This window comes from Musca domestica, unplaced genomic scaffold, assembly GCF_030504385.1.
Source record: "Musca domestica strain aabys unplaced genomic scaffold, Musca_domestica.polishedcontigs.V.1.1 22, whole genome shotgun sequence".
In the NCBI taxonomy this organism is placed as follows: domain Eukaryota; kingdom Metazoa; phylum Arthropoda; class Insecta; order Diptera; family Muscidae; genus Musca; species Musca domestica.
The window spans coordinates 3,236,680-3,248,878 of NW_026712262.1; the positions used below are offsets into that span (position 1 = coordinate 3,236,680).

The 12,199-nt window shown below is 34.9% G+C and overlaps 1 protein-coding gene across 1 annotated transcript; it reads left to right on the top strand.

Annotated features, from left to right (window-relative positions):
* The first annotated feature begins 1,476 nt into the window (after positions 1–1,476).
* On the top strand, positions 1,477–7,643 carry LOC101901272 (uncharacterized). The gene is made up of 5 exons (XM_005189012.4): positions 1,477–1,495; positions 1,674–1,771; positions 2,170–2,252; positions 7,024–7,157; positions 7,341–7,643. Exons 2-5 carry the CDS (start codon positions 1,708–1,710, stop codon positions 7,426–7,428), a joined length of 369 nt encoding a protein of 122 aa, XP_005189069.1. The 5' UTR covers positions 1,477–1,495; positions 1,674–1,707; the 3' UTR covers positions 7,429–7,643.
* The last annotated feature ends 4,556 nt before the right edge of the window (positions 7,644–12,199 follow it).

Genomic DNA, 12,199 nt, shown 5'->3' on the forward strand with positions numbered 1-12,199 from the left:
TGAAGAGATAAAGGTAAAAGTCTGAAATTTGATATTAAATTACTGATGGTATTTGTGTTTGAAATTTGGCAGTGGTTCGGAAATGCGTCCTATATTTGTACAAAAAGTATTAGACTTGGTATTGGGTGAGGTTATTGGGTGAGAATCATCAAAGTCCACATTGAGGTTATATTTGAGGTATCTGTTGGTGTGTGGAATTGAGATATGAGGTGCTTTTGGAAATGCGTATTATATTTGTTCGAAAAGTACTAAATGGTACTAATTATAACCTCAGCCATATGGCTACAGAGCGTAAAAATCATTTAATACGGCCAAAACGTGCCTTTAGACCCTAGGTCTCTTTGGACGAAATCCGTTTCGATAAAGTCCAAATATGACGCGTTGTAATACATTTTATCAGTCTTGGGTCAAATAGGAATCGGTCAATATTGGCTAACTGCTTGGGAAGAGTCAACTGTTTGAATAATCATAACTCCAGGCTGGGGATATACATCTGCCGGCAAATCCGACTGATACCATTTTTCTTGTTCTTTTTAAATCTGTATAGATATTGTAAGCTACTTCCGACTCTTTTTGATTTAAATTGTCACTCTTTTTTATATCTTAACCATAAATCATTCCAAACTTTCCGATTGATTCAAACATTGCCTCATTAGTTATTTTAAACTTTTTAATTATTTTTATAATTTTATTTTTTTTTTTGCAAAATTGTCTTTCTTCTACGGTTAATTAATCCAAAAATGATTAATCATAAATCATTGAAAGAAATTGTCTTGTCTTTTTTGTATAAATCAAATATGTAAAGAGAATTGTTTCAGATCTCTGAAATCTCTCTGAAAGTGAGAGAAAGGCCAACGCACAAGTGGCAGTGGTTCAAACTGTTCAAAAATTGCAGGTCACATTCGGACTTTCTTCTTTCTGGCGTTGGAAATTTTGGTGTGAACGACATCTTCGTTGCTCTATTTGAATGAATGGTCATAATGGATGGCTTAATTTCTCCAAACCGGTTTTGGGATTTTTTTCTGTTGATCGTTTTTTTTTTATTTTTGGTTTTGGAGATAACCAGATAACCACGGGAAAAAAATTTTAAGTTTTTTTTAAATTTTGCAAAAAGTTTTAACTCTCCACAAAACAATAGATTCTTTAATAGAGAGGATTTTTTTGGTTTAGTATTTGCATGGGTCCCCCATTTGTTTGTTTGTCTGTCGTTTTGTCGGTTTTGCCACACAAACAAACACGTCAATGCTAAACAAATTACTGGCGTAGAACTAAAGGCCAGATCTTCAGTTATTTTTTGTGTTGCTGTTTTTTTTTTCTTTTCTTTCAACTAGACTTTTATTCGTGTTTTTGTTTGCCGTTTTGTTTGTTTCTCCGAACGTTTGTTTTTTCGTTTTGTTTTTGTTTCTTGCGAACAGCCATCAACTTCAACTTGGAAGTGTATAAAAATTCTTGGCCACCATTGATGAGGTTTAGTTTACATTTGCCGGTTGTCAGTGTAAGTTCGTTGCTCGCTGTGGTTAGACCACAGAATAAAGTTCGTGTCTTAAGTCTTTCGTTTTCATTGGAAAGGCGTGAAAATTCTAAAGAATTTTGTGATTTCTTTTTTTTTGGAATTTATTTTTTGTGTGACGTGTAAAGTAAAATTCCGCTGTTGTTGTCATTTTTTCTTATAGGTTAAATAGAGAACTTCCAGTGTTAAAAACAAAAATGAAATTCATTTTGAGCGCCCTGTGTCTGTTGGCCGTTTTGTTGGCTGTTTCTGCTGATGCTGGTATGAATGACTGAGTCATCTTCCATGGACCAGTGATTAGTTGTTGTTGAAAGGCATCATTTGTTGTTTTTGCTGTTTGTTGTCGTGTCTCCATTATCACCTTCAATATTTAAATATTTAATTAAAAATAATTTGTAAATATTCTAAAGAATTACGTCATCTCAGAACAACAAAAGGCATTTAACAAAACGCAAAAACCAGATGGGAAAATAACGTTAAGAAGAGAATCAAAAATGTTTTGAAATAATGAATAAGCTATTATTATTCTAAAAATATACACAACCTTCATCTAATCACTGGTCATGGAGTCTTAACAACTTCCTGGAATACATTGCCAACGAAAAAGGGGGCAATGACTGATTTTTCTATTTATTTATTTTTTATTATTTTTTTTATAGATTCTGCCCATTTCATACCCAAAGCCTTTTATACCTTGGACGCTGAGGGCCATAAATCTCAAGTGCATCCCATTAATCCACATGTAAGTTCATTAACATTAAAAAGTATTTTTTTAATTACTGGAGATTATCAATGCCCAAGAAAATAAAACTGTGGTAATTGAAAATTAATCGTTAGGGGAGATTGGTACAGACTCTGTATACCCTCAGCTATATGGCTACAGAGGGTATTTCATTTGATATATGTCCTAAACGTGCCTCATCGAAATAGTGGTTTTTGATCATAGGTCTCTTTGAACCAAATTCGTTTTAGGGCATTTGGAGTCGATCTAGAGGTGTCCGTCCGTCCATCGTCTGTCTGGCTGGTTGATGCGCACGATAACTCTCGAAGGGAGCATTCGATTTGATTAAAACTTGGTGCATCGTAATATTTTTATAAAGATTAGATCGATTTCGGAGATGGATAATATCGGTGTACTCCTTCTGGTAAGACCCCCACAAAATGTCAATTGTTTCAAAGAAAATAATTTACTGCAAGAAAGAGAAAGGACAAACCGATATTGCTCTAACGTTCCAAATCCAAATATTTGCGTCCGATTATCTTCAAAAGAAGAGTCCGATTATCTTCAAATTTCACACATCCCAATATTTCTTTTAACCCATGGTCTGGAGGTAAGATGGAATATATCGGTCCACTCCTTCTGGAACCTCCCCACAAAGGGTCAACATTTTAAATATCCATGTAGCTCATAAAACGTGAAATAAACATCCGATTCCATTTAGACTTGGCACATCTGAATATTTCTATCAACACAGGATCTGTTATAAAAAACGGTAGAGTACCGACGATTCCTTCTGGTACCTCCCCCACAAAGGGTCAAGTTTTGAACAACCAAAATGATTACAAAATCCGAAATAAACGTCCGGCTCTCTTCATATTTCACACATTCTATTATTTATACTAACACAATATCTGCTCTGAAGATGGGATATATTGGCCCACTCCTTCTGGTACCTCCCACACAAAGGGTCAAAATTTTGAATAATTATAACTCCTATAAAATGTGATGTAAGAGACCGATTATCTTAAAATTACACTTATCGCACTATTTTTATTAACACAAAATCTGCTGTGAAGCTTTGCCCCTCTGGTACCTCCCCCACAAAGAGTCAAAGCTTTGGATAACTCAAAGCGATTATAAAATCTGAAATAAGCATTCGGTTCCCTTCATATTTCACACATCTCAGTATTTCTACCAACACAAGATTTGCTGTGAAGATGGAATATATCGGTCCACTCCTTCTAGTATCTCCCACACAAAGGTTCGAAATTTTGAATAATTATAACTCTTACAAAATGTGATGTAAGAGTCCGATTATCTCCAAATTACATACATCGCAATATTTTTATTAACACAAGAACTACTGTAAAGATTGAATATATCGGTCCACTCCTTCTGGTACCTCTCCCACAATGGGTAAAAATTTTGAAAATCCATGAAGATCATTAAACTCGAAATTAACATCCGATTCTAATTAGACTTGACACATCTCAATGTTTCAATCAACACAAGACCTGTAATAAAGATGGTAAAGATCGGACCATTTCTTTTGGTACCTCTGCACATAGGGTTTAAGTTTTTGGAAAAAACAAAACGCTCGAAGAAAGTGAAATAAGCATCCAACTCTTTTCATATTTCACCCATTCTAACATTTTCATATTATATTTCAAATTTCATATTATCTCAGCCAGAGACCTGAGATGAATATGGAATTGATGGTTTCGCATAAAATTGGATATAATTGTTCGATTTCCTTGTAATTTTATCCCATACCAATATTTTTATCTGTATTCGATGAAGTATGAAAGTGAAATACTTCAGTCGACTATATCTGGTAACTCACGCGCATCTTCAACAAATTATCACATATCTCATATAAAGTGAAGAATGCAACCAATATAGTCCAAACCTGGCTCGTCGCAATATTTATAGCAAATTTATTAAGGTCCAATGCGAAATGGAAAATATAAGACAGTTGAAGTCAAAAAAAATTCTGAAAAGTTGATTGTTCTTTTCCTTATCTAATATGGATAGGTTGTCTTACATTGCAGTCGGAATACTGTATAGGTTAAGCTTTGATGACCAGTCTTCTTTTAGGAAAATTAGATGTCTTATCGTTGGGAATTATTACAATGATTGTAAGAAAAAATCTTAAAAAATTTCCTAATTTCTTAAAAATTTCTTATAAAGGAATATTGATTGAATATATTCAACTCCCACACTCTAACTTTTGTCACTAGGCAGCAAAGACCTGATATTGATGACAATTGACTTCTTCATTTCATCAATTGTAAAATTCTACTGGTCAAGTGTTTGTGCCACTTATGAATAATTAACCCATTTCAGGTAGCATCCATAGTCATTTAAATTGGCCGCCTAAGGGTATGCAAAGAAAACCAAAATAACTTCAAAATGACACTTGAAAACACAATAACAAGAGGCTTTTCTGTCAAAAAGTTTTTTTTTTGTGTACCGTATTTCACAATTACTTGCAAGGCATTTGAAAATGTGAAGTCATTTATAAAGCTTAATTTGTGGTTTTAATTAGTTTTCAGTCTGTGGTGTCAAATTGCTTGAAGAAACATTTTTTAAGGGGAAATCAAATTGTGTTAAAAAGTATTGTTTTATATCAGCTATATAGCTAATTGGAATCCAATATGGTAAATTCTTTTAAATACTTTTGAACCTTCAACTTCTATATGGATATTAAACATATGTATCTAATTTAATAGGGAATTTAAGAAAAAAGTAAAATCCCGAAAATCGAAATTGTAGTAATTTCCCCCACATAAAAAAAAGCGGACACTTATGTTAATTTCTAAATAAAATACCGGTAGCCCGATCCTTGTGATGAAATGAACTATAGCTTTTGTGGGAATGTTTTTATTGATGGCTGGCTTTGATAGTTGGCTGGCTGATAGCTAAATCTGAGGTATATCTTTGAGCGTTTTGTTTTTTAAAAATCGTGAACCCTATGTGAAGGAGATACCAAAAGAAATGGTCCGATCTGCAGTATCTCTCTAACGGATCTTGTGTTGATGGAAATATTATGATGTACCAAGTCTGAATGAAATCGGATGTTAATTTCACATTTTATGAGCTTCATGGATACTCAAAATTTGGACCCTTTATGGGGGAGGTACCAGAAGGAGAGATCCGATCTCTACCGTCTTTATAACGGATTTAGTGTAGATGGAAGTGTTGGAATGTACCAACTCTGAAAGGAATTGAATGTCACGTTTTATCAGCTTCATGGATATTCAAAATTTTGACTTTTTGAGAGGTAGGCACCAGAAAGAGTGGACCGATGTATTCCATATTCGTGGAACGTGGGTTGATGTGTGTAATTTGAAGACAGTCGGATTCTTACATCACGTTATAATCATTCAAAATTTTGACATTTTGTGGGGGTTACTTGATGGAGTGGACCGATATTGTCCATCTTCGAACTTGACCTGCGTGCAGACAAAAGACTGATCTGTGCAAAATTTTAGCTTCCTATCTTTATTCATTTTGACTCTAGCGTGGCTACAATAGACGAACAGACGGACGGATGGACGGACGAACAGGGCTCTTCCGAGTTTTGATGATTGTAGCCAAATTTGCCAATGAAATTTTCTGAAAATCCACAAGAGGAGTTCTTTCTAAGCACTTTACCCCCTGGAAGAGAAATGTCTACATATGCCCATAGTGTACATATATACATACATATATTCGATATTTTGACGATTTCAGGGCCATTATTCATCAGAGTTGTTTGAAATTTTCGTATTTAGTATTCGTAATGAGTACTACAGCCAGGTCCAGGTCCAGGATTTCGTATAGGTCCCATATATCAGTACCTCCCTATATTCGGTATTTTGATTTTAGGTACAATATTCACCGAAATTGTTTGAAATTTCGTATTTGCAGTTTCTAATAGGTACTACAGCCTGTGACTAAAAATTGCCTATGCAGATCCAGGTCTTTGTATAGCTCCAATGTAAGGGTAACTCCCTATATTCGTTTTTTTGATGATTTTAGCTGCATCCTTCATCGGATTTTTTTCAAGATTCATATTTAAATATTATAATGGCTTATTACAAAAGATCCACGTCTTCGTATAGACCCCAATATAACGGCTATATTCGGTATATTTAAGATTTAAACAGAATTTTTAACGGATTTTATTTTTGTTGAAAATTTCCATATTCGTTCCAAATGATTATTTAAAATTTGCACCCTTTGTGGGGGAGGTACCAGAAGGAGTGGTCATATATATTCCATCTTCACATTAGATTTTGTTTTAGTAGTCGGAGGTACCAGAAGGAGTGGGCCGATTTTGGCCATCTCCGAACTCGATATAAGTTTGGAAATAATATTACCATGTATCAAGTTTGGATCAAATCGGATGCTCCCTTCGAAAAAAAAAATTGCAAAACTGGTAGATTCTTGCAGGTTCTGTATTAGATCACATTTTTATATTATCTGCCGTATGTCTATGAAGCAAAGTATGGATGAATCGACATTATTGCCTCATAATTCAGTTGTTCCAAATTTTTTAGAGTAACCCAATTAATGTTAAATTGTTTGAATACGTGTGTCGAAAAAGAAAACGTCTACCTCCTCCACATTTAAAACTATGTCATCGATGTAAAATGTACCCCCGTCCATCATTTTTATTGTTTATTGCCACACATTGCCTCACTTTATTACTAACAATAAAAATAAACATTACCTTGTTAAATTTATTTGCGTTTATTTTAATTTATATTTCGTTTGTTTTTCTCTTCTTTTTTGACGAATTATCTAGACCGCTCATTATTTGAGACGTTTGCGCAGACAAACCTATGTTTCATCATCCTCGTCATCGTCGTCGGTGTCATCCGATGGTGGTCCAGCTTATTTCAGCACTCACACCGTCAACCATCACGGCAACGAAGCTGGGTAAGTAAACAAAGGTCTTGCCAACGTGAGTATGATTTGCAAAAAATAAATCTTATTTTTTAAAGTTTTTTTCGCTTTTGACACACAAAAAATTGGCAAATTATTTGGAATTGTTTATTTTCTTTTGCTGTTGATATTTCCCGCTTTTATTTACTTATTTCTTGTTTTTTTGTGCTCTTTCAGCTACGGTACCGGCCATGTTGTTCACACTGATGGTGTCATCGATACCAATGGTCAAGTCTACCACAATACCCAACACGGCATCTTCTAAGTGGAAACTTGGAAACTGATGACGAATGGATCATTACGCCGGTCATGGAGATGATGACAATGTATTTTTTTTTTCAAATTGTTAAACCTATTTTAAAATAATTTCTAGTTTTCTCTTCGCCTTTGCAATATGTAAAGATTTTTTTTGAAATATATTGTCTCAGGCCTTTTTTTTTTCAAATTAATTTTAAATAAATTGATTTGTTTTTTGTAGAAGATATGAAACGGTTGGTTTCTAGACGTCTAAACTTTTATTCATTTTAGGGACTAACCTGGCAAACCCTTGGTTCATCTTCATATGTGATTAAATGTTGATATGATAGTATTGGGAAGGTCGGAATGTGAAAATGCTAGGTAATTCCTTTATTATTTGGTAAGAGTTGAGCTTTCTCTAAATTTTCAAACTACTATCAAACCCAGTTTCCGAAGGGTAATTGACAATTTTACACTTCAACCTGTTAAGGATAGTTTGGACCTCATGTGTCATATGTAAATTTTGTCGTCTTCCATATTTATTTTAGTGTTTTTGATAGCATACTTTTAGGCGTTATCAAAAGTTTTTAAACTAAATTGAAACGCTTTATAGTCTGATATTTACATATCTATATTAATAACAAGTTATGTTAAAAAGCAGTATATTCGGCCGGGCCGAACTTTGAACACCCTCTACCATTTGGAACGAATTTGGAAATTTTCAAAAAATAAAATCCTTAAAAAATTATGTTAAAATTGTAAAAATACCGAATATAGCCGATATGTGTCTATACGACGTGGACCTATATAGTCATGGTTTGTCATAAGTCATTACCATATTCAAATTCAAAACATGAAAAAACAAGTAAAAAAGTATGGGTCGGTTTTGTCGACAGATGTATACCCTCAGCCCTTTTCACCCTCTACGGAGTGGGTTTTGAAAGAATCGGTCAATATTGTCCATTTCGTATCCCACCTAAATAAATATGATATAAATATTATAATATATAACAATAATTATATATATAAAAAAATAAATTATAGCAGATGGATATTGCAATTGTTAAGAATCGCTGAGTTGCTTCGCAATTTATTATAATATTTAAAATTGTGTCCTTTTGTAGGTGAGATACCAGAAGGTGTTCGCAGGTATATAGCATCTTCACAACAGATCTGGTGTTAGCAAAAATTATTGTATGTGTGAAATTTGAAGAGAGTTGGATCCTTATTTCGCTTTCTTTGAGTGTTATGTTTTTCAAAATTAGATTATTGCTTCCCTTTCTGAGCAGAAAATATATATATTTTTTTAAAATTTCGAACATTTATGGGAGAGGTACCAGAAGAAGTGGACCGATATACTCCATCTTAACACCAGACCTAGGCTAATAATATGATTGACATTTTATGAGAGTTGTAATTATTCAAAATTTTAACCATTTGTGGGGGAGGTACTTGATGGAGTGGACCGATATTGTCCATTTTCACACCTGATCTAGCACTGATGCAAATATAAGGACTTGCAAAGTTGGAGCAAAATCGGATTATCCCTTCTCTTTCTGTGCAAAAAATATATATTTTTGCAAATTTCGACCTTTTGTGGCTGAGGTACCAGAAGGAGTGGACCGATATTGCTCATCTTAACACCAGACTTTGGGTTAATATAAATATTGGGATGTGTAAAATTTGAAGACAATCGGACTCTTAAATCACATTTTATGAGAGTTGTAATTATTCAAAATTTTGACCATTTGTGGGGGAGGTACTTGGTGGAGTGGAGCGATATTGTCCATTTTCACACCTGACCTAGCACTGATGCAAATATTAGGATATTGCCCACCTCCGAACTCGATCTTTGGACCAAATCGGATACTCCCTTCGAGAGTTATCGTGCGCACCGGCCAGCCAGACAGACAGACAGACGGACATCACTAGATCGACTCCAAATGTTCTGAAACGGATTTGGTCCAATGAGGCCTAGGGTCTAAAACCGTTATTTCGACTAGGCACGTTTTGACCGAATCAAATGATATATACCCTCTGTAGCCATATGGCTGAGGGTATAAAAACGGTAAATAATGTAACTAATATCATCAAAATATCGTATATAGAGAGGTACCGTTATATGGGAGCGGTGCGAAGACCTGGACCTGCATAGACAATTTTCTGTCACAGGCTGTAGCATCCATTACGAACTTCAAATACGACATCTCAAACAATTTTGGTGGGTATTGTAGCTAAACTCGTCAAAATACGAATATAGTGAGGTACTGATATATGGGGCCTATACGAAGATCTGGACCTGCATAGACAATTTTCTGTCACAGACTGTAGATCCCATCACGAATTCTAAATACGTAATTTGAAACAATTCCGATGAACAATGTCGCTAAAATCATCAAAATACCGAATATAGGAAGGTACCGTTATATAGGGGCTATATGATGACGTGGACCTGCACAGACAATTTTCTGTCTTAGGCTGTAGTATCCATTACGAACATCGACTACCAAATTTGAAACAATTCCGGTGAATAATGTCGCTAAAATCATTAAAATACCGAATATCGGGAGGTACCGTTATATGAGGGATATACGAAGACGTGGACCTACATGGCCCATTTATGAGCTTAATGAACTTACTGGAAAAATAAGCATGTGTGCAACATTTAGCCTTCTATCTCAATTCGTTCGAAAGACAGCATGATTACAACAGACAAACGGACAGACAGACGGACACCGCTAAATCGACTTAGAATTTTACGCTGATCAAGAATATATATACTTTGTTGGGTCTGACATGAGTATTTCGTGGAGTTACAAATGGAATGACAAAGTTAATATACCCTCCATAGTATGGTGGAGGGTATGCAGACAGATGTATACCCTCAGCCAATGTACGATTATTTAAAAACATTTTGACTTCTGTTGTGATTTTTCAAATGTCTAACCCCTAATGGAGTAGGTTTCTGAAGGAATGGCCAATATTGACCATTTCGTATCGGACCTAAATAAATATGATATGAATATTGCGACGTGCCAGGTTTGGACTATATTGGTAACTTCCTTCATTTTACTTGACATATATGATCATTTTTATAAAAAGTTAAAATGTTCGTGAGGTACTAGTTATAGTCGACCGAAGTATTCCATTTTCATGCTTCACCTAATACATATAAAAATATTGGTATGGCCAAAATTATAAGAAAATAGAACATTTATATCCAATTTATGGAAAATCATAAATTCCATATTGATCTCATGTTTCTGGCAAAGAAAGATATATTGAGATATAGCAAGTTGTAAAGAATCGCTGACTTGTTGGGCAAGCTATGAAAGATAAAAGTATTGAAAATTGTGCCCCTTTGCGAGTGAGGTACCAGAAGGGGTTCACAGATATATATCACCTGCACAACAGATATTGTATTAGCAAAAATGTTGGTATGTGGGAAATTTGAAGAATGTTGATTGCATATTTCGCTTTCTCTGATCGTTGTATTTTTCTAAATCTTGATCTCTATGTGGGAGAGGTTCCAGAAGAAATGGTCCGATCTCTACCATTTTTATAACAGATCTTGTGTTGGTGGAAATATTGAGGGAGGTACCAGAAGGATATACACCATCGATATACACCATCTTCACAACAGATCTTTTGTTAGTGGAAATAATTGGTTAATTTGGTTATTCAAAACGTTGACCCTTTGTGAGAGAGGTGTCAGAAGGAAAAATCCCATCTCTACCATTTTTATAACAGATCCTGTGTTGATAGAAAATAGATGTACCAAGTCTAAATGGAATCGAATGTTAATTTCGCGTTTTATGAGCTTAATGGATATTCAAAATTTCGATCTTTTGTGGGGAAGGCACCAGAGGGACTGGACCGATATATTCCATCTTAACACCAGACCTTGGACTAATAAAAATAATGGGATGTGTGAAATTTGAAGATAATCGGACTCTTACATCACATTTTATTAGAGTTGTAATTATTTAAAATTTTGACCTTTTGTGCGGGAGGTACTTTGGAGTGGACCGAGATTGTCCATTTTTACACCTGACCTAGCACTGACGCAAATATTAGGATGTGCAAAGTTGGAGAAAAATCGGATTATCCTTTCTCTTTCAGTGCAAAAAATATATTTTTTTAAAATTTCGACCTTTTGTGGGGGAGGTACCAGAAGGAGTGGACCGATGTTGCCCATCTCCGAACTCGATCTAAGTTTGACAAAAATATTACGATGTACCAAGTCTGGTTCAAATCGGATACTCCCTTCGAGAGTTATCGTGCGCACCAACCAGACGGACGGACGGACATCGTTAGATCGGCTCCTAGGGTCTAAAACCGTTATTTCTGGTAGGCACGTTTTGACCTATTAAATTGTATATACTCTCTGTAGCCATATGGCTGAGGGTATAATAAAAAAGCAGTAAGTTTGGCCGGGCCGAACTTTGAATACCCTCCACCATTTGGAACGAACTAAGAATTTTTCAAAAAAATAAAATCCATCAAAAATTCTGTTAAAATCTTAGAAATACCGAATATCGTAAGGTGTCGATATTTTGGGGGGTATACGATATTGTGGACCTATACAGATGTCTGGGGGTAAAGTACTCACAATGAACTTCTTGTGTGGAATTCCGGACAATTCCATTGAGAAATGTGGTTAAAATCACCAAAATACCGAATATAGGGAGTACCGTTATATGGGGGCTATACTATATCGTGGACCTATATAGCCAATTCTCTTTCAGGGGGTAAAGTGCTCAGAAGGAACTTCTTGTGTCGAATTTCAGACAATTCTA

Bases quoted from the DNA above. Each gene is read 5' to 3' on its own strand.
- LOC101901272 (XM_005189012.4), top strand. From the start codon at position 1,708: ATGAAATTCATTTTGAGCGCCCTGTGTCTGTTGGCCGTTTTGTTGGCT. The intron at 1,772-2,169 runs GTATGAATGACT...TTTTTTTTATAG, and splicing joins GGCTGTTTCTGCTGATGCTG to ATTCTGCCCATTTCATACCC. The intron at 2,253-7,023 runs GTAAGTTCATTA...CGAATTATCTAG, and splicing joins TGCATCCCATTAATCCACAT to ACCGCTCATTATTTGAGACG.